The 25,795-nt window shown below is 37.4% G+C and overlaps 1 protein-coding gene, 2 non-coding genes and 1 pseudogene across 7 annotated transcripts in view; 3 read left to right on the forward strand and 1 right to left on the reverse strand.

The window, feature by feature from the left end:
* Nucleotides 1–1,633: 1,633 nt before the first annotated feature.
* NOP58 (NOP58 ribonucleoprotein) overlaps nucleotides 1,634–25,795 on the forward strand; it is a 43,130-nt gene continuing 18,968 nt past the window's right edge. The window contains exons 1-4 of one of the 5 annotated variants that reach the window (XM_077154732.1): nucleotides 1,634–1,915; nucleotides 6,435–6,511; nucleotides 14,798–14,850; nucleotides 23,144–23,265. In XM_077154732.1, the coding sequence (XP_077010847.1) occupies nucleotides 1,871–1,915; nucleotides 6,435–6,511; nucleotides 14,798–14,850; nucleotides 23,144–23,265 (297 nt within the window). In that variant the 5' untranslated portion in view covers nucleotides 1,634–1,870. The other 4 variants (XM_077154733.1, XM_077154734.1, XM_077154736.1 and 1 more) reach the window with 4 other exon arrangements.
* Nucleotides 7,795–7,880, forward strand: LOC143678594 (small nucleolar RNA SNORD70). Its single transcript, XR_013173374.1, has one exon. It is a non-coding gene; the product is annotated as a small nucleolar RNA SNORD70 (small nucleolar RNA).
* LOC143677980 (cytosolic iron-sulfur assembly component 2A pseudogene) lies at nucleotides 8,285–9,300 on the reverse strand (annotated as a pseudogene).
* On the forward strand, nucleotides 14,950–15,036 carry LOC143678593 (small nucleolar RNA SNORD70). Its single transcript, XR_013173373.1, has one exon. It is a non-coding gene; the product is annotated as a small nucleolar RNA SNORD70 (small nucleolar RNA).

Here is a 25,795-nt window from a genome sequence, read left to right on the forward strand (position 1 = left end):
GTACTTCAAAATACTTTAATCCCATCATTCATTCATTCACTTATTTACTCATTCATTATTCATACTTATAAAGCCCATATCATGTAACGGACATAGCCTAGTGCTGGCCATCCATCAGTAAGTTTTCATGGAACTTTTATTCTAGTTGGGTCAGGGGTGGCATTTAGGGCGGAAGAATAATGGGAGAAGCATGTTTCTGATCTCTGTGATTTCATCCTGTTAAGTCATTCCTAAAAATATAAGACCCTCTGGTTATTTATATTCTCCCCTATTTTTCTCCCCATACTGCTTTGTGCTTTTCCCCTTGACCTGGTATATTAGCCAAGTATTGAGTCTCTTGCTTTTCCTTGCAGTAGGAAATTTCCAGACGATTATTGTATTTGGCCAAGATCCAAAATCATAGTCAGCTCTGGACCCCTGACTGATGCATCATTCTGAGCTGATTATGTAAATGGTAAAGTGCAAGGACAACAGAGATGCCATGGTAAAGAGGTTTGCCATTTGAATAAGTGATTTCATTTCTCTTTGGGTAAAAGATGAAAGGCTTTAGCTGCAAGGAAAATAATTTTACTTCCTGCAGACACTCTTTAATTAACTGTTTAATAATTACTTAACAGGACTTGTGATAAACAGAATTTGAGTCCTTGTAGAGATACAAGCAGTGTAAGATACAGACTCCATAGAAAATGGCACTTTGTTTGTGGAGAGTAGACAAAAACGTATTATGAAGGTGAGCCACATTATAAAGACTCTGCTTCCACCTCATGCATTATCCTACTTTACCCCAACTCTCCGTGTAGCCATTTTGTTTTCTTTTGATTCTCTGACCACATTGGATCCTATGACTATAATCAACCTGTTTTTTGGCTTTCTCCCTCTTTCATCTTTTCTACTATTCAAACCAAGATTTTCTTTTCTCTTCTTCCCAGATTGAAGAGTTGCTGGAGAAAATCACATCACCTCATCACCTAAATAGTTGCTCTGTAACCTTTAGCAGGTTACCGTTCAAAGCTTACAGGCAATCTGCATCTAAGGCCGGAGAAGTGAGAAAGGAAATTTTACTCCCGTTGGAAGTCAGAGTTATGGAAGAACTGGGTTAAGTGCAGTCACTGAGAGTGAAAGTTCCTGAACAGCAATTTACACTAGATGAGGAGACAAGTCTTCAATTCATGACCTAGGGTAATTTTTACAAATGCAGCAAAAATAGGGAGAGGCCTATGTGTATTTGAAAGAAAGCGTGCTGAAAATCAGTTTGGCCAAACAGAAGAGAAAGGCCAAGAGCCCTCATAGATAACAGTGACAGTGACTGTCATTCTGAGGCCTTCATTCAAGGTAAGGGAGTAAAGCATTTACAGGAGTAAAGCATTAGCTAGCATTTCCCAAATTCCAGATGACCCGGACAGATAGATGGCTTCTCATTTGTCTCAAAGTAAAATATATCATTTTGCTGAATTTAGGAAACAACAACCCAAAAACCCCAGAAAAACTTTTCGGATTTCCGCCCCGCCGCGTAAAAACTCAGGTCAAGCCCTCAAAACTCTCGCGATATTCGCGACTTCCCCTCTCCGCCCCCCGCCCTCCCTACGGCGGGAAAATTCCGGAAGTAACGACAGGCTACACGTACGTAAACGTCACCTGTCGGAAGTGATGTAGAGATCCCAGAAACCTTAGAGAAGAAGCGTGCTTAAGTGTGCTGTATGCTGCCGATTGTGGGTCTTTTAGGCATCGTGTTCTGAGTTTCTGCGTGGTGGCGTGTGGTATTCTGTGCCAGTTGCGGCCCTGCGGGCCTTTGGTGGGTTACACATTTGGGAATTTCCCGCTGGTATCAGAGCTCGTGGCTGGCCGCGCTGCACCCTGACCCGGCCTCACCATGTTGGTGCTGTTTGAAACGTCCGTTGGCTACGCCATCTTTAAGGTAGGTGGAAGATTGAACCATTGGGGAAGTGGGGGGAATGTCGGTGTTGAACAGGCTAAGGAAGAGAAAGAGCTAGGAGAAGAAGAGACTACTCCGATTTACTTGGGTATCTTTTATGTCTGGAAGGAAGGGAAAGGGTTAAGTCTAGGAAAACGCATGTTTCAGTGGGCACGTGGTCCCACCGTTTGGGGCTCCCTGTTCTGTTTTAGAATTTGGTCAGATTGGAGAGGTGGGCAGAATCCGTATTCTCAGACCTTTGGAGATTTTGATAAAAATTAGGATTTTATTGAGTGTTTTCGAGGCATCATTGAAAGGTTTTAAGTACAGGAATGATCCGGTCTAATTTATCTTTTAATAAGATAAATAACCTTTTAATAAAATTACTTTGCTGTCTAGAGAATAGAATACAGGAGGACAAGAAAAGCAGCGGGGACGTTTTTGCATTAATATAGACAAAATGAAATGGTTTGGATTAAGCTTGATGTTGAGGGAAACAACTATCGAGAGAAACTTTGAATATGGAACTGATAGGATTGACCGATAGGTTGTGTGGGTTTTTGGTTTAAATAAGTGGGTGCGTAATCCATTTACCGAGATGAGAAAGGTTGAAAGAAACAAAGTGTTCTTTTGTTATTTGTTCTTAAGCGGAAGGGGGATACTAAAAAGTTGGAACGTTAGCTCTGTGAAGTTTGCGATGCCTGTTAGATGTAGAAGTTCAGTTGTCATAGATCGGGCAGTTAAGTTTGGAGCTTTATGGGAGAAATCTGGGCTGGTAATATCAGTGGATTGTTTTGTTTGTTTGTTTGTTTGTTTGTTTGCATGGGCAGGCATCGGGAATCGAACCCGGGTCTCCGGCCTAGCAGGCGAGAACTCTGCCTGCTGAGCCACCGTGGCCCGCCCTCAGTGGATTGTTTTAATAGGGAAAATTTGGAATTAATTTACAAGTTCATCAGCATAGGACTGATTGAACAATGTAATACTTGGTAAATAGAATACTATTAATGTATAAGGAAGGATGAGGTAGAGTATCATCGAAGTGCCAGGCGCTCTTCTGGCCTCTGCTAATGTATCAACCGACCCCAAAGCTTGCACATGTTTTTTAGATTTATATATGCTGAAATAAAGCAGAGTTTTAGATTAAATACACGTGATGTGTTTCTAGTCATGACTTAACCCTTTCTATTTGTTTTTTTGAAGGATGCAGAAAGTTTAAGTTTCACTTCTGACATTTGAAAGTATACTTCTGTTTGCTCTTGTTGCATCAAATACTTATTATTTGTAAGGAAGCCAATAAAATACAAAATCAAAAGATAACTTTACCTGTTATTTCACTCATTAGAATATTTGTAATTGCATTGCTAGTTATTTTATGAACTTTATTCCTGTTAGAGCCCCCAGAACATGTCTATTTTGTTTATCCCTGGGTTTTTGAAATCTTTTCTAAATTTTTAAATACAGTTCTGAATATGCTCACTCAAAGTGATCTGTCCAATTTTGAGTCGTTGCATGGCGATTAATTTCTTCTTAAACTATTTTTATGTATACTGTCCTAAGTTGCTAAGAGGAGCAACTGCATAGTCAACTAGTTGTCTCCAAAGGCAGGAAGAAATTGGTGTATAAATTAATAGTATGGCTTCTGGACTTAATGCCATAAGATAATTTCATTTGATTTCTATTAATGAAGACTGTGCTGTACCAAAAAGGAAATCGAATAATCTGTCACAGTTTTCAGTGTTACATACCTCCAGTTATGGTGCAAAATTTTTAAAATTTTAATTTGTGTAACTAGGTGTTAGAGAAATAACTAGTCAGGTTCAAGTATGTTGAAATACTGTTTTGCATAAAATTATTTGAAATTCATAGCACTTATTACTTGACTGAATAAAAGCAAACATGCAGAGTGTTCTGGGATTCATGGTGATGGTTGCAAATCTTTGTGAATACACTAAAAACCACTTAAGTATAAACTTAAAAAGCATATATAAACAGGGCGGGCCATGGTGCCTCAGCAGGCAGAGTTCTCGCCTGCCATGCCAGAGACCTGGGTTCGATTCCAGGTGACTGCCCATGCAAAAAAAAACCAAAATGCATATAAGTACTTCTGGTGTGTGGATATTCCTAGAGATAGAATAGATTAGCGATTACCAGGGAAAGGGGGAAAGGAGTTGTTGCTTTCGTGGATACAGAGTACTTGTTTTAAATTTTTGAGATGTTATATTTCAGTGTCCACTGTACAAGGTTACTAGCTCCCTTTCATGATTTCTTTCACATTACTAAGTTATACATTTATTTTGGTTGATAAAATTTATGATTTCATGAGAATGCTTTAAACATTTCTTCAAACATTTTTAACCTTCACTCAGTAAGATTTACATTCTGTATCACTCCCCAGTATACACAGACTGACCAAGTATACACATACATGTATATCTATATATAGAAATTAATTATAAATTGTATTAAAGAAAATTATGGTTATTTCTAGAATATTACAAAGATTTAATCTGGGTCTCATGTTACAAGGCACACAGCTTAAATCTAAAGACATCCTTTAGTCTTATTCATCACAAACCTTTTGTAAAAGCTGAGGTGTCCAATGGGATAGTCACTATCCAGATGTGGCTGTTGAGCACTTTAAATGTGGCTAGTGTGACTGAGAAGAATTTTTTAAGTTTTTCACTTTAGATGGCCACATTGAACAGTGCTATGTAGCATGGCATTGTGTGTTCGTTTCCCCAAGATTTAGAGGAAGAGATTTTTGGTGTGTATACCAGATGTTCATATGATAAATGATTACTGAGCAATTTATTTTTTCCAGCTTCTGTGAGGTATAATTTACATAAATATATATAATATACCCTTTATAAATGTACAGCTCGGTATGTTTTAGTACATTTTGTATAACTGCAAAAGAATTTCCACAATTGAGTTTTAGAACACATCCCAAAAAGTTAACCTCCCGCTCATTTGCAAGTCGGTCTGAGCTGTAGGAAACCAATGATAAGCTTTCTGTCTGTGTAGTTGCGTCTTCTCTGGAAGTTTTATGTAAATGGAATAATATTGTAGTTTTTGTGTCTAATCTTTGTTTATATAATTTTTAATGTCACCACCATGCTTTGCAATCATTTACTGCTCCATTCATGTGATCCTTGGTATTTTTTCCGGTTTGGTTTATTCTGGCCAACTTTGCAGGTTCTGGAAATAAATCTAATTCAGTTGTATGTGAGGTTACATTTAAACACAATAAATCCTTAAAATTATCTTGTACACTCATCTGACATAAATTAAAGCTGGTATGCATCTTACAGTCTCATATTTCTTTGAATTTTATCCCAAAAATCTATGCCAGGTTATAACTAGGCAATAAATTTTACTGTGTGAATGTTCTGTGATGGTATTAATACGAATAATTGATGTTATCAGGAGATGTAGTTTTTAATTTATCATTGGATCTTTTCATAAAAATACATGCATAGTATCTATGCATACTATATTTCATCAAATTTTAGACTCCATTATATTACAGTGTCAATTAAATTGACCTGTCATCATTTCTAAGACTCCCAATTTCAGGGGTGTTAAATGTGGAGAGGAAAGAAGGTGCATTTTGGGATTGATAAACCCTATCCTATATGTGCGAAGTTGACTTTCATCATATAGAGTATTGGCAAGGTGTGGGGAAATAAGAACTTTTATTCACTGTTTAAGGTGAAACTTACCGAATATGTTGAGGGCAATTTGGAGGCATCTGTCAAAGTAAAATATGTATGTCATATATGATCCATTAACTCCACTTCCAGGAATATGTCCTATGGAAATGTAATATGTATTCATAGGTGTTTTCTAAAGTATTGTAATAAGAAAAAAATTGTCAGAAAGTACAAATGGTAGTACATGCATTTAGTACAATACCGAGAACTTATGCTAAGTCCATGATATGCTAAGTATATAGTATCATTCCTGAAAGTATGAATAAATAACATGTTGCATAGACTTAAAAAAGAGTCTTGAAGAATATGTATCTAAAGGTTAGTGACAGTGTTTCATAGGTTTAAGTGCCTGTTTTTTTTTCCGTTTTGCAGTTTCTTACATCAAGGTCTCATAATTGATGGTGTTTTAGTTTTAGTAAACTCCATAATAATTTCATGTGCTGATGATCATAGCAGTAAATAACAGGGTGTGTTCTGTTGAACGTGGGCAAATTAGGTAGTCTTTTGATGATGTTCTATGAATGTTATACGTTGTAGATGATTGTGAAAGGCTAGGTGCTCCTTAAAAATAGGTTATCAAAAAGATCCTAACTGGATCTGAATTCCATTTGACTTGTATGGGTGTCTTGAATCACTAATTTGACCAAAAATTTATGCTGGATAAAGAAAAAACTGGTTCATTATTTCATTTCAAAGAGAGAATTAGCTTCTACTACCCTCATTTAGCACCTGCAGTTGTACTTGAGTAGTGTAGTTTTGTATGTCTATTCTGTACCATTTAAATAAATGTATTCAAATATTTATTGCAGGTTCTGAATGAGAAGAAACTTCAAGAGGTTGATAGTCTGTGGAAAGAATTTGAAACGCCAGAAAAAGCAAATAAGATGTAAGTAATCTTGAAACAAAATTTAGCAGTTAATTTTTTAACATACTTTTGTCTGATTTGTATAATGTTATATTTGTAATTAATTTTTGCTTTCAAATCTGGTTCAAAACCAGATATAGGAAAAAAAAAAAGCCCATATCAATGTGATCCTGATTATTACAGGATTATTACAGATGTTTTATTTGAAACATAGGACATTACAGCTAACTTGCACACATTGCATTTTAGATTGGGTGGCATCCCCAAATTATTATTATGTAAGGTATTTGAAAGCACAAATTGATTTTGAATAAAGTGTGAATTTCTGTTAAGAGTAATAATTGTCAAAGACATGGAACACTGGTTATGATTAGTTCAACTTTTAATTTCTCTTAGTGATATTCAGATGTGTTTGAACTTATTCATAGCTTATTCATTCTTTATGACTTCTACTCACAACTGCCTCTGGAGTGATAAAATAACTAGTGAAGCAATGTAATAGCTAGTAAGGCTTAGAAAGATACACCTGAGTTCCCCAAGATCTCTGAATGCCAAGGTAAATAAAATAAAACTTTGGGACTCGGCTTCAGGAAGGAGAATTGGCTCTTCCTCAAGATTTAGAGAAAGATGGTTATTTCACTCTGTGAATCACTTTGTCAAATAGCCTGTTTTGTGAATGTAGTCCTAAGAAGAACTTAATTGATTGTTGTGATATCTGTGGATTTGGAGGGATCTTTATGCAATTGTATCTGTGGATACCAAAAGGGTATTTGATAATTCATCTGCTTTTGCTAATAAAAACTCTGAGGAATAGAAGGAGACTACTTAAACTTATCAGCCTCAGAGGAACAACATACTACGCAATTAGAGAAACAAAATACAGAGATGGTTGCTGTATTTCTGGTGGCACAGACCCCAAATTTGAAGCAATCTAGTTTTCCATCAGCACTGGAATGATTGAAAAAATGTACATTTTTACATTTCTTGTTGGTCCATGATGTACTGAGAAAACCAAAAGTTCCACAGTAATTTACATAATGTAATTTCATTTTTACAGTGTCGTACATCAATATATGCATTTACATGAGTATGGAGGGTGAAATTGGGGTTAGGACAGGGTAGAATAAGATGAAATAATTACTTTTTCCTTAAGTCTTTGCATTGTCAAGTATGTATCTTAAGGAACCTTAAGATTCTCAGAGCCAAAAAAACAAACTTTATTTGAGGTATATTACTAAGGCACATTGAAATAATATTTTTCTTTCTTAAGGAGTCATTTGCTTCAGTTGGCTGACTTAACCTGATTCAGTGTTGTCAATGATGTATTGTTGGAACTGAATCTAAGTGATCTAACTCACATATTCGTCACTACCACTGAGACAACAGTGAATTAACTATGTAATGATTGTTTTAATATAAAATCATATTATAAAATCTTGCATGTAAGTGTTTGGAAGAGAAGAGAGATACAATAAGGAAACAGAAATTAGAGCTGAGAATAAGCTATTTATTTATTTATTTATTTTACATTTAAATTGGTTTAATCAAAACTTCTTTGGGAGACTTCTTGCTCTTCAAATTTGGGCAAAATGTTCAATGGCGCACTCCACATCTGTTTCTCATCTGTTCCTCTTTTTTCAGGACTCTCTTTGAAGGAAGGCAGGGCTTATGCCTGATGATCTCTTAAGTGTCCATTTGGATTCTCAGATCAGCAAAATTAAAGCTTTGGAAATATCTTTAGGAGTCTACATTCACAGTGAAATTCATAGGACAGTGAAAATGTTCTCACGTGAATCATTACAAGAATCACCTCTGTTTTATTTTTATTTTACAGAGTAATGATTTAAATTGGAAACATTTGGGCACAGTAGATATTTGACATGAAAAGTAGTTGTATCAGAATGGGCATTAGAAAAATAGCTACTCATTTTACACATAATAACGAGAAAATATTCCTCTGTCTGAACACTTAAGTGTTACAAGTTCTGAGAATGCTGTACACTGAATACTACCTTATAATTAAATCTTGCTCGGAAATAATCCTTTAAAAAATGCTTTGAGGTACAAATCATCTAGTTATTACACATGAAGTCTTTTACATTTTACAAAGAGTTTAAACAAATATATCAAATAATTACAGTTCAGTATCTCTTAAAACAGCTATCAATCAGGTTCAAGGACACATTGTTCTATGATTTCCCGTAAGTTGGGGTTCTCCATTGCAGCTGCCACTCGTTCTTTGTCATTTATCTGCTTGTTGATGTCCTCTTCTGTTGAGTGGTTCCTTCAGAAATGTAGATTTCCAACTTATGTTTAAATGGTAAACATCACTGAAGTTTTACTCTTAAGCATAGACCAATAAGAGTCACCAAAGAGCAATGAGGTACTGTTGGTGTGAACCTGATAATAACCAGATAGTCTTCTTCATTTATCTCCTGAACTTCTACGCAACTTTCCGTTACCACTTCCAGTTCTTCTAAAGTATTGGGCTTCTCTGGGTCTCGGATAGTTCGAATCAAATCATAAACCTCTAGTGCTTTCTCCTCCATGATCCCGGGCCGCCGGGCAGTTCCTGGCTCAGAAAGGCCGGAGAGCCATAGGTCTCTGTTCAGCGTCCGGGAGAGCAGCCCAGACAACCGCTCCATCCTGACGCTCCGCCATCCCTGGCGACTGTCCCACTCAAGCTACCGTCTGTCAGTAGCCGGCCTCGAGAATTACCCACTTCCTGGTCTTCAAATCAGCTAAAAGAAGTCTAAAGGTCAAAGGGAGCAAAGAGTAGGTGGGACCAGACTTGGTAGCGCGGAGGAGCTAGGGAAGGCACTATTTATTTTTTAATGGCACATGTACTGGATGGGCAAATGAACATGATGAGATTTCCGACCTGAAAGGAACTAGCACTTTTTTCTGGACTATTCTATTCTGTATAGTAGAAAGGTATGCCCAGTCTTTAAATTCTAGTATCTTTGTTGTGGTTTAGATGTGGTAGTATACTTCTTTTCTTTGCTGTTAGCCTAAGTTTCCTTCAAAGTTTACAACATTCAAGTACTAATGTAAACATCATAGCCCAATATTTAGAAAACGAGTCATTTTATGAAGGATAGCTTTTTTCCATTTTCATATTTAGATTATATCTTATCTTCATTTTTAAAATTTTTTATTAATAAAACCGACATACAATATGAACATTCTTTTTTTGTCACATAGTTGTATATTCATCATGATCATTTCTCAGAACATTTGCATCAATTCAGAAAAAGAAATAAAAAGAAAACAGAAAAAAATTCATGCATACCCTGTCATTGATCACTAGCATATCAATCTACTAAATTTATTTTGACATTTGCTTCCCCGTTGTTTATTTTTAATCCTTATGTTTTACTCATCTATCCATACGGTAGATAAAAGAAGCATCAGACACAAGATTTTCACAATCACTCAGTCACATTGAGAAAGCTGTATCATTATACAGTCATCTTCAAGAAACATGGCTACTGGAACACGGCTCTGCATTTTCAGGCATTTCCCTCCAGCCTCTCTGTTATGCCTTAACTAAAGGTGATATCTATTTAATGCATAAGAATAACCTCCAGGATAACCTGGACTCTGTTTGAAATCTCTCAGCCTTTGACACTTTATTTTGTCTCATTTCTCTCTTCTCCCTTTCAGTCGAGAAGATTTTCTCAGTCCCTTGGTGCTGAGTCCCAGCTCATTCTAGGATTTCTGTCCTATGTTGCCAGGACGGTCCACATGCCTGGGAGTCATGTCCCATGTAGAGATGGGGAGGGCAGTGAGTTTGCTTTTCGTGTTGGCTGAGAGAGAGGCCACATCTGAGCAACTAAAGAGGTTCTCTTGGGGGTGACTCTTAGGCTTAATTTTAAGTAAATTTAGCTTATCCTTTGCAGGGGTAAGGTTCTTATGAACAAACCCCAGGATTGGTGGCTCAGCCTGTTGTGTTGGTTGTCCCCACTGCTTGTGAGAATATCAAGAATTCTCCACTTGAAAAAGTTGAGTTTTCCCTCTTTCTCACCAAAGAATAGCTAACTTTTCACCTTGATGCGCAGTAACAGGCACATTTCTTTTATTGGTGTGTGCTTTAGAAACCATCTAACACCTCCTTCCCAGGTTTGTGTCTTACATGGCTTTTGCAGCATCAGTGTACCCCCATAACATCAAAAATATTTAAAATTTTTTATTTTTAAATAACTTCAAACTTGTAAGGCAATAGCAAAGTAATACAAACCCCATGTCACCCCCTCCCCCTCCATTCCCACTCAAATATCCAGATCCACAGGTTTTAATATAAGGCCGCTTCTGCTGTATTATTCTGTTTACTGAACATTTGAGAGCAGATTGCACACATAACTCCTTGAACATAATATTTTATATTCCAGTTTTTCTTATGTCCCATTAATGTGCTTTTGACCCTTTTCGCTTCATTCTTAGATCCCATCCAGTATCGTGTATTGCATTTAATTGTCATCTCTTGAGTTTTTCTTTCCTTTTTTTCTTTCAACCTAAATCTTCCCATCCTAACCCCTTCCAAGCCTACCATCAGTGTGGGATTGTGTAATATTCATGTTGCATTTTCCTCACCACCTTACATTACTCACTTCCCCTTCATCCCAAACAGAAACTCTACATTTGTTTTGCATTAACTTCCCCATAGCCCCTGTCCTCCACCCCAGTAACCTGCACTCTACCTTCTGTCTCTATAAGTTGCATCTTTTCTAATGTTTTTATTTTTGTAGTTAACACAGGGCTTAAATTTAACATCCTCAATTTGTAGCAGTCTCATTTACTTTGAATACCAATTTAATAGCTTCAACAACATGCATAAAATATGTTCTTCCTATACACCTCTGTCCCACCATCTTTGTGTTGTTTTTGTCATAAGTTATATTTTCATATTATGAATCCAACCATTGTTTTTTGTTTGTTTGTTTGATTATAGTAAAAAGAAACTTGTATTTAGAATTCACCAGCTGGACTCAGTTTAGATGATCCCAGTTTTGTTGCCAACATCCTAAGTGTCATAGACAGGAACCAGTCGAGCACATGCCTTTTTCTCTCCATCAGACCTGATCAGAGTGTTGACCTTGGCCATGTCAATGTCGTAAAGCTTCTTCACAGCCTGTTTGATTTGATGCTTGTTGGCCTTGACATTCAGTGAACATAGGTGTATTGTCTTCAGTCTTCTTCATGGCTGATCATTGATCACAGGGGGCTTGGTGATGTCATAGTAAATCAAGCTTGTTTCTTCCTAGGATAATTGGGTTGTCTTCTGAGACACAGCGTCTTGGGCTGGTGAAATATGTGTGAAGTGCCATGATCTTTTGTGTGTGTGTGTGGTTGTGGATGCCTTTCATTCTTCTTGGCTTTCATAGCCTTTGCTTTGACTTTGGTTTTTGGAGAGGCAGTGGCTTCCTTCTCTGCTTTTGATTCCATCTTTGTGGAAAGGATTTCTGAAGCTCCATTTATTTGTTACTACACTTTATGTATTTCCTTTTATATCCTATAGTAAGTAAAAAGTGGGCTTACAAATAAAATACAGTGGTATAGGCATTTATATTTAGTCAGGTCATTATCCTCAGTGAAGGTCTTTATTTTTTCGTGTCACTTTATTCTGTTGCCTCTTGTCTATTAATCCTTTTCTTTCAATTTGTAAAACTCCTTAGCATCTCTTGTAGGGCTGGTCTAGTGATGATAAACTTCCTTAGTTTATCTGGAAATGTCTTGATTCATCCTTGGATGAATTCTGGATATAGAATTCTTGGTTGGCAATTTTTTGCTTTTGGCATTTTTAAATACTGCATGCCACTGCCTTCTTGCCTCCATGTTTTCTGGTGAGAACTTCATGCTTATTTTTATTTATTTATTTGTTTTGGCTCTTCATACATTTATTATATTCTTAGGCAGTTTAAACTGTGCATGACAAAACTGTCTTTATATTAATTATGGGCTATCTCACCAAAATGAAATCCTAGCTAAAATGAACTGAAATCCATGCCTGATGGATTTTTGTTTGTTTGGTTTGGTTTTTTTTACATAGGCAGGCACCCCAAAACCAATCCCAGTCTATGGCATGGTGGGCGAGAACTCTGCCACTGAGCCACCATTGCCTGCTCCACAGATTATTTTTATAAATATTTATAATTATTTTATAAATAATTTTATAAATTATTTTATAGTTTCTTCCCAACACGATCTTTTCTATGTTGAGTAAGATTTGAACTATATACTAAACTCTTCCCACATTCCTTGCATCTGTAGTTTCTCACTGTTAGGAATTCTCTGGTGTTGAGAAAGGTCTGAAGAACAATGAAAGGTGTTTCCACATTCCTTATGTGTCATGTGGTTTGTCATCACTGTGAATTCCCCGATGTTGACTAAGGCCTGAGGGTTGATAAAAAGTCTTCCCACATTTGGGCAGTGCAACGGTGGCGCAGTGGCAGAATTCTCGCCTGCCATGCTGGAGACCCGACCTGGGTTTGATTCCCGGAGCCTGCCCATGCCAAAAAAAAAAAAAATTAAAAGTCTTCCTACATTCTTTACAGATGTAACATACGGTTTTTTTTCACCTGTGTGAATTCTCTGACATTCTGTGAGTAAGAAACTGTTACAAGAGGCCATTCCACATGCCGTATATATAGGGTTTCTCACCTGTGTGACTCCTCTGATGTTCTATGAGTTTTAAGCTGCTACAGAAATTCTTTCCACAATCCTTACATATATAGGGTTTTTCACCAGTATGCATTCTCCGATGTTGATTAAGGACTGAATTACTTCCAAATGTCTTAGCACAATTGTTCCATTCACAGGGTTTCTCACCACTATGACTTATTGACTGATAAGTGACACATTGCTTCTCTCTAGATCTTTCAGAATTCTCTATTTTTGGCATTTCACAGTTTGATTACAATGTGACACAATGTGGGTCTGTTTGGGTTTATCCAACTGGAGTTCATTGAATTTTTTTTATGTCTATATGCACAGCTTTCTTTAAATTTGGGCAGTTCTCAGCTCTTATTTCTTTGAGTGTTCTCTGTGCCCACTGCTCTTTTTCTTCCTCTGGACTCCCACAATATGTATATTTGTATGCTTGATGGTGACCCACAGGTTCTGCAGCCTCTTTTCTTCTTTCCTGTCCTCAGACTGGGTGATTTCACTGATGTTTTCTTCAGATTCATCTACTCTTCTGCCAGCTTCAATCTGCTGTTTAAACACCATCACCACCACCACCACCTGAAGGAATTTTTTATTTCCTTTACTATGGTCTTGAACACAGTTTGGTTCTTTCTTATAATTTCTGTCTCTGTTAATCTTTATGTTTGTCTGTCATTTTCCTAGTTTCCTTTAGTTCTTTGTCCATGTTTTCCTTTAGCTCTTTGATCATAGTTAGGACTATTTTTAAAGTCTTTGTGTAGTATGTCTCAAGGCTGCGTCACCTCATTGTTGGTTTCTAATTATTTTTCTCCTGTTTCTTTGTATGTTTTTTAATCTTTGGGTGATATCTGTACATTTTGATATTTTAAGGTGTTATCACTGGAATCTAGACTCTGAGGCATCTGTTCCTCAAGTTTCTGTCTAGCTAATGTTATGTCAGAGCTTTCCTTGATTGCCAGCAGTTAAAGGGGGGAAAAAAAGAAAACATACCTTATCCAGTCTTTGCAGATTGACCAGTATAAGTGCACTCCTTCAGAGCTTATCCATATCATGAGTTTGAAGAACAGTTCCAGACCAAAGCATAAGGGCCTCCCTGATCCTTTCTGGTGTGCATGTGCCCATACCCCTAGGAATTTCCCCTGATTGAATACTCTGATTTTCTTTTTTCCTAGGAAAAGTTTCTTCACAGGCCTGGGCACTGTGCTGGATGTCTGTCCTACAGCCAGCATTCCGGTGCCCCTGGCAACACAGGTTGACTGCTGTCCCACAGTGTTCTGTAGGAGAGCTTGATGAGCCACCTTATACATACAGGGCAAGTTCTGGGATGGCGTGTCCCTCGCTCAAGTTACCACCAGACAAATGCTCCCAGTATGTGCACACTGATGACTCTCTCCAGAATTGGGACCTAGGATCTGTACTGGGAGCAATGGACAGCTCTGTACAGTAAGAGTAGGATGGGGCCAGCCAGGTCACCAGGAAATCATAATATTTTTAAATGGTCTAAAGCAGCCACTGTTATAAAAATCCTTTCACTTGTTTGGAGATTTTAGAAAAATGTTTCTGTCTGTTATGTTCAAAGCTTTTGTGGAAGGTCATAGCCTGGTGCATCTTACTGTCATCTTGATCTGACTTTTTTTTTTGCAGAGTAAAGCTAAAACATTTTGAGAAATTTCAAGATACAGCAGAAGCATTAGCAGGTAAAGTCAAAGACTGGGAGTTTTTTTTTTTTTTTTAATATTAGTAATTTGTATTCCTTAATAAAGGATTGTTTGCTTCAGTTGCCTGAGTTAACCTTATTCAATGTTGTCAATGATGTATTTTTGTTGGAACTGAATTGAAGTGATCTAAATCAAATTCGTCACTACCACTGAGACAACATTGAGTTAGCTTTTTTCACCTTAGGGCTGTTCCCCCCCACCCTCCATTGATGAGAGGTGAGAAGTGTTAAGGTGATCTCCCCGTGGAAACCACAGCATAATGCTGAAGCACAATTCAGTAAAAAGTTTTCTACATGGGACTAAGGTAATGTGGTTGAGTACACGGCTCTGAAAATTTTAATTCAAGGTTAAAGTTGAAATTAGCCAAGATTCACAGTTGATCATGATGGGCGGGGTAGGGTTGGGGAAGTAATAAAGTTCTTCAGGGGGTATACATTTTTAGTTGTAAAAAAACACATATTCAGTATTATTTTTTAAAAAAACCTACAGAGTAACGTAAGAGTCTTTTAAAGGGAGCATGGTCTTCAAAGAATAAGGATTGGATGATTCATATCTCTTCAGCTAGTCCTCAGGTTGGAACAACAGAAATACAGTGAATGTTAAAATGAATAACAGAGGACCAAGTATAAAGCCAATTTCATCCATTTTTCAGTAGTTTAACTTCTCATCACCACTCAGATTCTTGGTGGTATCATCACTCCTTGGTGGCTTAAAATTAGGCAAGAATTTGACAGATCCAAATATTTTGTTCATCAGCCACAATAGGAAAAGAGTATGATTCTCTTAGGGAAACTGTTAATGTCATCTGGACTTAACAAAGGGCCTTGGTGGAGGGAGGACCCAAGAATAGCCCCCTCCCCCCATAGTTGCATAGCGCAACTATGCTATGGAGATTTCTTAAATAGATGTGTTCATCACTGCCTTGAAGTTAAATATGGATAGAATTTTGGTTAAGTCCCAAGATTATGTTTAGCTATGCACTGCATTAGCTAGAAGGCACTAGCTAGAAGAAGAAGGCATTAGCTAGAAGGCATTACTCATAAAGACTGTGATATAGACACCCTCACGTGGAATTTTAAAATATTGCAACTTTGGTTACAAGTGGCTTCTTTTGCATTCTTTTTTTTTGCATATAGCCTTTTTAATCTAATTGGGATATTTCTGACTGGTTCTTCTAAAACTGTTTCTAAATGAGCAAGCCCAGACTTTGCACAAATATGAAGCAGGTTTTTGCTATTAATAGCTAAGATACATATATCATTCATATATATATCATATAATTGTCAGATACTGTTCTCAGCATTTCACAATTAACTTATTTAATCCTTAATAATCATTTGATACAGATAGTATTATAATACCCAGATGACAAAACTGATACCTAAAAATATATCTGAATTTCCTTACTTAGCTTCTATATATTGCTTAAAATAGCAGATGATAAATTGGGAGAATGCCCTATTACATAAGAATTTAAAGTTCTCGGATTCCTCTTGCACCGTCATCCCAGTGTGCTCCCTGGAAGCCAATTCTTGTTCATTGTCAAATCCCTAGATTTACAATAAATGTTTTGTGTAAATGAATGAAAGTAGTGAACTCTGTTGGGAATCCACTTATAGAAACAACTGGTGCCTTTTCTGATCTACTTTTATTAATAAGTTAAATATCACTTTATTATTAAGAAGGAATTAACTTCTGTATGTTGTAAGGCAGTTTTTACATTACATAACCAAACTAGTGGCTCTAGTTGCTAGAAAAAGATATAAAAACAAAACAAGAAGATTCATACATACCATACCCTTTACCCCTCCCTTTCATTGATCACTGGCATTTCAATCTACTAAATTTAACATTTGTTTCCCCTATTATTTATTTATTTTTAATCCGTGTTTTACTCACCTGTCCATAAGGTAGATAAAAGAAGCATCAGACACAAGATTTTCACAATCACACAGTAGCATTGCAAAAGCTATATCATTATGCAGTCATCTTCAAGAAACATTGCTACTGGAACGCAGCTCTACATTTTCAGGCAGTTCCCTCCAGCTTCTCTGTTATGCCTTAACTAAAAAGATGTTATCTGTTTAATGCATAAGAATAACCGCCAGGATAACCTCTCTACTCGGTTTGAAATCTCTCAGCCATGGACACTTTATTTTGTCTCATTTCTCTCTTCCCTTTTTCGGTCAAGAAGGTTTTCTCAGTCCCTTGGTGCTGAGTCCCAGCTCATTCTAGGATTTCTGTCCCACGTTGCCAGAAAGGTGCACATGTCTGGGAGTCATGTCCCACGTAGAGATGGGGGAGGGCGGTGAGTTTGCTTTTTGTGTTGGCTGAGAGAGAGAAGCCACATCTGAGCAAAGAGGTGCTCTTAGGGGTGACTTTTAGGCCTAATTTTAAGTAGGCTTAGCCTATTCTTTGCAGAGGTAAGTTTCTTATGAACAAACCTCAAGATTGGTGGCTCAGCCTATTGTGTTGGTTGTCCCCACTGCTTGTGAGAATTTTCCTCTTGGGGAAGTTGAAGTTTCCCACTTTCTTACCATTGCCCCAAGGGAACTTTGCAAATACTTTTTTATTCACTGTTCAAATCCTTCTGGGATATATCAAGGCATCACTCTGGACAAACCTACAAAATCTCATGCCCTATTCAAGGTTTCATGTACATATGGTGTTGAATTAAGCTGTCCACATACATTATATTAGGAAATGCACTAGTCAAAATATAAATTTTGTACCAAATAAACATGTTTCGCTTTAGTCTCACACATAAGTTAAAGTTTTAAAATATTAATTACCATCGGTTTTCAACACCCTGCATTAATGACATTCCTTTGTTCTTCTTCATGCAAAACATTTTTAAATTTGTACATTTCATCACTATCATTATACACTCTATACGTTCCTAGATTATACCATCTCAATCTTTGTTGTCTATCTTTCCTTCTGATCTCACTTGTGCCCCCAGCCCTCCTCCCTCTATCATTCTCACATTCAGCTTCATTCACTGTACTAACATTATTGTATTACAGTTAAGGTAGTATTGTGCTATCCATTTCTGAGTTTTTACAGTCAGTCCCATTTCACAATTTGTATCCCTTCTGCTCCAATTACCCAATATCTACCCTATTTCTATCTACTGATGACTTCTGTTCTTAACTGAAATTACCTATGTTCGTTCATTAATGTTAGTTCATATCAGACCATACAGTATTTGTCCTTTCGTTTCTGGCTAATCTCACTCAGCATAATGTCCGTAAGGTCCATCCATGTTGTTACATACTTCATAACTTTATTCTATCTTAACAGCTGCATAATATTCCATCGTATGTATATACAACAGCTTGTTTAGCCACTCATCTGTTGATGGACATTTGGGCTGATTCCATCTCTTGGCATTTGTAAATAACGCTGCTATAAACACTGGTGTGCAAATGTCCGTTTGTGTCTTTGCTGTCATGTCCTCTGAGTAGATATCTAACAATGGTATTGCCGGATTATATGACAATTCTATACTTAGCTTCCTGAGGAACTGCCAAACTACGGTCCACAGCCATTGTACCATTTGACATTCCCACCAATAGTAGATAAGTGCCTCTTTCTCCACATCCTCTCTAGCACTTGTCGTTTTTTGTTTGATTGATAATGGCCATTCTGGTGGGTGTGAGATATCTTATTGTGGTTTTGATTTGCATTTCCCTAATAGCCAGGGAAGTTGAGCATCTTTGCATGTGCCTTTTGGCCATTTGTATTTCCTTATCTGAGAAGTGTCTGTTCGAACAAAGTCTTTTGCGCATTTTGTAATTGGGTTGTCTGTCTTTTTATTGTTGAGTTGGACAACCTCTTTATATATTCTGGATACTAGACCTTTATCTGATATGTCGTTTCCAAATATTGTCTCCCATTGTGTAGACTTTTTACTTTCTTGACAAAGTTCTTTGATGCACAAAAGTGTTTAATTTTGAGGAGTTCCCATTTCTTTCTTCAGTGCTTGTGCATTGGGTGAAAGGTCTAGGAAACTGCCTCCTGTAATAAAATTTATAAGATATGTACCTCCATTTTCTTCTAACAGTTTTATGGTCTTAAGTCTTTGATGTTTAGGTCTTTGATCCATTTTTGAGTTAATTTTTGTACAGGGTATGAGATGTGGATCCTCTTTCATACTTTTGCATGTGATATCCAATTCTCTAGGCACCATTTACTGACAAGAATGTTCTGTCCCAGGTGAGTTGGCTTGACTGCCTTATCAAAGTCGGTTGTCCATAGATGAGACGGTCTATATCTGAGCACTATATTCGATTTCATTGGTCAGTATATCTGTCTTTATGCCAGTACCCATGCTGTTTTGACCACTGTAGCTTTGCCTGAAAATGTTTTAAATTCTCCCTCATTTTTGAAGGATAATTTTGCTGGATATAGAATTTTTGGTTGGCAGTTTTTCTCTTTTAGTATCTTAAATATATCATCCCACTGTCTTCTCGCCTCCGTGGTTTCTGCTGTGAGAAATCTACACATAGTCTTAGTGGGCTTCCTTGTATGTGATGGATTGCTTTTCTCTTGCTGCTTTCAAGATTCTCTCTTTCCCTTTGACCTCTGACATTCTGATTAGTGTCTTGGAGTACGTCTGTTTGGATCAATTCTGTTTGGGGTACACTGCATTTCCTGGATCTATAATTTTAAGTCTTTCGTAAGAGTTGGGAAATTTTCAGTGTTAATTTCCTCCATTAGTTTTTCTCTTCCTTTTCCCTTCTCTTCTTCTGGGACACCCACAACACATATATTTGTGCACTTCATGTTGTCATTCAGTTCCCTGAGTCTCTGCTCATATTTTTCAATTCTTTTCCCTTTATTTTCTTTGGCTTATCATATTTCAGATGTCCCATCCTCCAGTTCACTAATCCTATCTTCTGCCTCTTGAAATCTGACATTGTAGGTTTCCATTGTTTTTTTCATCTCTTCTACTCTACCTTTCATTTCCATAAGTTCAGTGATTTGTTTTTTCAGACTTTTGATTTCTTCTTTTTGTTCATTCCTTGCCTTCTTTATATCCTCCCTCAATTCACTGTTTTGATTTTTGATGAGGTTTCCCATGTCTGTTCGAACATTCTGAATTATTTGTTTCAACTCCCATATCTCATTTGAATTGTTGGTTTGTTCCTTTCACTAGGCCATAACTTCAATTTTCCTAGTGTGATGTTATTTTTTGCTGGTGTCTAGGCATTTAATTACCTTAATTAGTTTATTTTGGAGATTGCTTTCCCTTTTTACCTAGGATTTTCTTGCTGGATGACTTTGTTGTCTCTCTGTTCTTTGACATTCAGTTCAGCTTATTCTGGACCTCTAGCTTAGGTTTTGTTTAACATATCAGAATTTTTGAGTTGTTTTCTTGTTTCTTGCCCTGCCTGTATGGTGCCTTTTTTCCCCCCTTAGGAAGGTCTACTTAGGTATTATAGACCCCAGCCAGATTCTCCCAGACCAAACTGTCCTTCTGTCAGGAGTCACCTGCATCAGTTTTCCCTGAGGGTGAGACCCAGCAGGTTGAAAGACTTTCCTGTGAAGTCTGTGGGCTCTGTTTTTCTTATCCTGCCCAGTATGTGGCGCTTGTCTGCCTGTAGGTCCCACCAGCATAAGGTGGTGCAGTAACTTGAACTTCAGCAGACTCTTCCTGCTGGGAATGTGGTGGAGACAGAGGAGAGGTTGTATAGTCTTGTTTTAATAGCTTCTTTTTTCCGGACCCTGGGGTCTGAACACCTTGAGGGAGGGATTCCACCTGAGGTAGGCCCCAACCCCTCTCCTGGGGAAGGCACAGGCTCCAAACAAATACTCAAACAAACTTAATTCTGCCTATACCTGGGGCAGTGGAGCCCGAGAAGCCTTGCAGCTGTATCCAAAGAGCAGTCGAGCCATAGGAACACAGCTTCCAAAATGAAAAAGAAAAATCCTTTTCAGAGCAGGACCCCCATTCCTTGAGTTTGCCAATCAAGAGCTTAAGTTGGTACGTTGCTCTGTGTATCTCCAGGTCCTGTGTGCCCCCTCCTTTTCTTCAGGGCCTAGACCTTTTCAAATCTAAAAAAAACTTCTGTGTTTTTGGTTTTTTTTTTTTGTTTTTCTTTTTCCGTCAGCCCTGCCCCCTCTGTGCGAGGACAAAAACCAGCGACCTCCACTTTTACTGGAGGTTCAGCTGAGCTGGGGGCCTATTTTTAGTAGTCAGGATTTGTTTGTTAATTCCACAGTTGGAGTTGGGTTGAGCTCAGCCCTTGCTGCTGGTGAACTCTCTTTCCTTTGCCCTCTGGGAAGCAGCCTGTTGGGCAGGGCTGCTGGCCACCGCAGTTGGCGAACTCATGGTTCTTTCTGGGTGGGCTCACAGCTGGTTCAGCTGGTCCAGACTGGTGTACACTGTGTGTCCATTCACGGATGTGTCCCCAGGAGTTGTTCTGTACTATTCCTGGCTATTTATTAGCTGCTCTGGAGGACAAACTAAATCCCACACCTTGCTAAGCTGTCATCTTGGCCCCATCTCCAGAACACGTATTTTAAACCCCAAATTTTTAAAGGGTCTGGAGTGTGATGTCAGAAATCTCTTTTGATCCAGAGTCTGATGCATCATTTGCACCGAGATGTTTCTTTTTACTCGTGTCCTGTTATTAAGTTATAAATCTTCCAATTAGCTGTGTTAAGATTTGGGGCCAGTCTACAGTTGGTGAGATGAAAGGATTACTAGGGGATGCTGAAAAGTGGCTGCAGAGACAAGTAGAGGAAAGAGTAGCCTTCCCCTTATCCCTGCTACCATTCCTTTGTACTAGCATTTAAAAGTACATATTATGAAGTGTAATTAACAAGCTTCTCAATGAAGAGAAAAAAAATGTTTTCATAAATGTTTGAATAAATCTGGAATAGAAATTAAGAACTTAATTTTAAATAAGGGAGAAAATTAGGTTTACATGTTAAAGTGGGTAGTATGAAAGATTGAGAAAAAGAAACAAGAGGTTGACAGATTATTTTTTTATTGTAAAAGGATTACTAGTATATAAGGAAAGGTTAAAAAGAAAACTTATTAAAAAGGTAGACTTTAAGGAATCAACCCTGTACAAAATGTAAGAGGTTAAAATCCAACAGTAATAGCCTGAATCCTAGTTTCTCAGAATGGAGACCCCTGCAAGAGCTGTATGATAGCCAGAATTTTTTGTCCCCACCTTTAATCTGCCAGGTATCAGATGGACTAGCAATTCAAATGAAGATTGCATCAGGAGGGAGGAACAAGTACCTGGCTGCTTAAGCATAGAATGCAAACTGACAGACCTTCTTTCCTACCAGACATATTTCAGATCAGAGAAAAGCCAGATAAATATCAGAATATAGTTCATAAAGGCCCAAAAGATGGAAGTACAAGAATAAGAAAGGATGAAGGTTAAAAAGTGGCACATATAGAATGTCCAAGAAATAAAAGCAGTCCTGAAATAAAATAGGCTGCCTTAAGAGTAGAAAGTTCTTTTTTTTTTTTTTTTTTTTTTTTTTTAGAGAGAGGGAGGAAGGGAAGGAAAGACAGAGAGAAGGAAGGAAGGATGGAAGGAAGAAAGGGAAACATCTTTAAACATTTTCTTGTTTTATTATATTTTGTTTGTTTGTTTGTTTTTTACATGGGCTGGGGCCGGGAATCGAACCGAGGTCCTCCGGCATGGCAGGCAAGCACTCTTGCCCGCTGAGCCACCGCGGCCCGAGTAGAAAGTTCTTATTGCCGTTTTATAAACAGTCCTAATGACATATCTGGACTGGAGATTTGCTAAAATAAAGCATAAAAGGACATTACTCAGCCATGTTTACCCTGTGGCAGAGCCTCCGAATACCCCTATTCACAAAGTCTTGGCATGATTTTAGTATTTCACAAATCAGAATGTAAGACAGTCCATCAGAAATTACATGGTGTAAATCGATTTGTCCTCCCAAAACAGACTGTTCCCAAGATAATTTAGCTTCAGATTATTAGAAGAGTCTTGTGACACAGGAAAGGCACTGTGTACCTGGCTTAAATCCTGGCTCTGGAGCAAAAATGGGGGTAATTGTTGAGATGATCAAGTGAGATTGTGAAAAGCATAGCTTGTAAAACATTTTTACAATTATTATTTTACTTTAGCAATAAAGAAATATTTAGTACAGTCCTTTGGAATGGAAGTGGTTTTTTTTGTTGTTTTTTTTAATTTAAAGGAGGTAATAAAAAGCACTCACAATTAAAGATTTCAGAGTTAATTGTCTTACTTTTGGATTTCTTTTTCTTGAAAAGCATTCACAGCTCTGATGGAGGGCAAAATCAATAAGCAGCTAAAGAAAGTTCTGAAGAAAATAGTAAAAGAAGCCCATGAACCCCTGGCTGTAGCAGATGCTAAACTAGGAGGAGTCATAAAGGTAAATCATGATTTTCTTTGATGCCTACTAGTCAGGGCTCACCATAAATTAAATTTATTAAAATATTTAAATTTCATTTAAGCACATCTAATATGGTCAGGTAATACTGTTTTCTATAATGGTGCCGCTCTCTATATTCTTTGATGCACCCATATTCTTTTTTATTTTTATTTTTTGCATGGATAGACACCAGGAATCAAACCCAGGTCTCTGGAATGGCAAGGTGAGAACTCTGCCTGCTGAGTCACCATGGCCCACCCCGCATTCTTTGTTTCATGTTTTTCCATTAAAATTTTTCAGTTTAGCATATTTTGAATTGAGCAAATATTTTCAGCCTTCTAGGAATTAAAGCATCATTCAATTTTTGTTTCAAGTTGAGCCTTGTTTATATATGTTATGTGCAAGAAAATGAAAGCCTTTGAGAATGTAAATAAATAGTACTGCTTGAAGGTTTTTCTTTTCAGTTTATTTTAAAGCTTTTTTAATGCTAAATGTCACTCATAATATTAAATATTGTGTTTAAGTATATAATGTGACATAAACAATTGTACATGCTGTCATTTGCATACCATGAAACAGAATTGTATAAAAGAGTTGTCAGGGCGGGCCATGGTGGCTCAGCTGGCAGAGTTCTCCCCTACCATGCCAGAGACCTGGCTTTGATTCCCAGTGCCTGCCCATGTCAAAAAAAAAAAAGAGAGAGAGAGAGAGAGAGAGTTGTCCATTACACTATAACGTGAAAAAATAGTCTGCAGAACAAACTTTATTTTGTTTGTGTGTGGTGTATGGAAGTTTGGTCTATTTTTAAAGATGTGTGTGTGTGATAAGTAAGAGTTATCAGTGGCTGAGAGAGTTCAAATAGAGTCAAGAGGCTACCCTTGAGACTACCCTTTCTTTTTTTTTAAATAATTTTATTGTAAAAACTTAATATACAAACATTCTATACATAGTGTACAATCAGTGGCTCACAGTATCACATAGTTATGTATTTATCACTGTGATCATTTTTTTGAACATTTGCATCACTCCAGAAAAAAAGTAAAAAAGAAAAGTCATACATACCATACCCCTTAACCCCCCCTCATTGACCACTAGTATTTCAATCTACTGAACTTATATTTTAACCTTTGTTCCCCCTGTTATTTATTTTTTTCTGTTTTTTACTCATCTGTCCATATCCTAGATAAAAGGAGCATCAACGCAAGGTTTTTACAATCACACAGTCACATTGTAAATGTTATATCTTTATACAAGCATCTTAAAGAAACAAGGCTACTGGAACACAACTGTACAGTTTTAGGCACTTCCCTCTAGTCACTCCAATGCACTATAAACTGAAAAGGGATATCTATAGAATGTGTAAGAATAACCTCCAGGATAACCTCTCAACTCTTTGAAATCTCTCAGCCTCTGACACTTTATTTTCTCATTTCTCTCTTCCCTCTTCCCTCTTTTGGTCAAGAAGGTTTTCTCAGTCCCTTCATGCCGGGTCCCAAGCTCATCCCAGGATTTCTATTCCACGTTGCCAGGAAGCTTTACGCCTCTGGAAGTCATGTCCCACGTAGTGGGGGAGGGCAGTGGGTTCACTAGCCATGTCAGTTTAGAGAGAGGGGCCATATCTGAGCAACAAAAGATATTCTCTAGGGGTGGCTGTTAGGCTTAATTTTAAGTAGGCTTAGCCTATCCTTTACAGAAATAAGTTTCATAGAGGTGAACCCCAAGATCGGGGGCTCGGCCTATTGATTTGTTTGCCCCCATTGTTTGCAAGAATATCAGAAATTCTCCAAAAGGGAAAGTTGAATCTTTCCCCCTCTGGAGACTACTCTTACACAAACTTCAGCTAGACATTGCTCCTTACCATGGTTTGCCAGACCCCAACCAAAATCATTCTGACAACCCTAAAGAACACCTAGGGCTTTATTTGAGATTCTCCAAAGGTTGCATGCACTATTATTACTTTCCAGAAACCTACAGCCTCCAGATGGATTCCTAGGCAAAACAAGTCCTGAAACCCAGAGGGACTCGCCTTTCCATAACATTAACTAGTTCCATCCCCCTATCCCATATTATCAACAGCCCTTTCCAACATGAAAAAGTTAAAATGGACATATCCCTGGGTTGGGAGAAAGATCAAAGGAAAAGGTGGAGTTATAACAGAGAAGAAAGGATTTGACAAATGAATATGATTGCTGATTCATCATATTGTTATTTCTTTTAGTCTCCAGTGTCTTGGAGCAGCTAGAAGTAAAAATCTAAAATTGTGGAATTGTAACCAATACCAAACTCTGAAATCTATTCTACTAATTGATGCGGTGTGCTTTGAAATTTTTTGCTTTTTTAGGTATGTTATTTTCTCAATAAAAAAACTAAAAAAAAAAAAGGTGTGTGTAGATACATACATATCAACACATATTTGGGCATATTTATGGGGTGATACTAGTAGATAGTTATCTGTAGGGAAAGTGCCTATGGCTTAGAACTTTTACTTTTCATTCAGTTCTCTTCTATACAGTACTATTGATTAAAATCT

This window comes from Tamandua tetradactyla, chromosome 3 (assembly GCF_023851605.1).
Source record: "Tamandua tetradactyla isolate mTamTet1 chromosome 3, mTamTet1.pri, whole genome shotgun sequence".
In the NCBI taxonomy this organism is placed as follows: domain Eukaryota; kingdom Metazoa; phylum Chordata; class Mammalia; order Pilosa; family Myrmecophagidae; genus Tamandua; species Tamandua tetradactyla.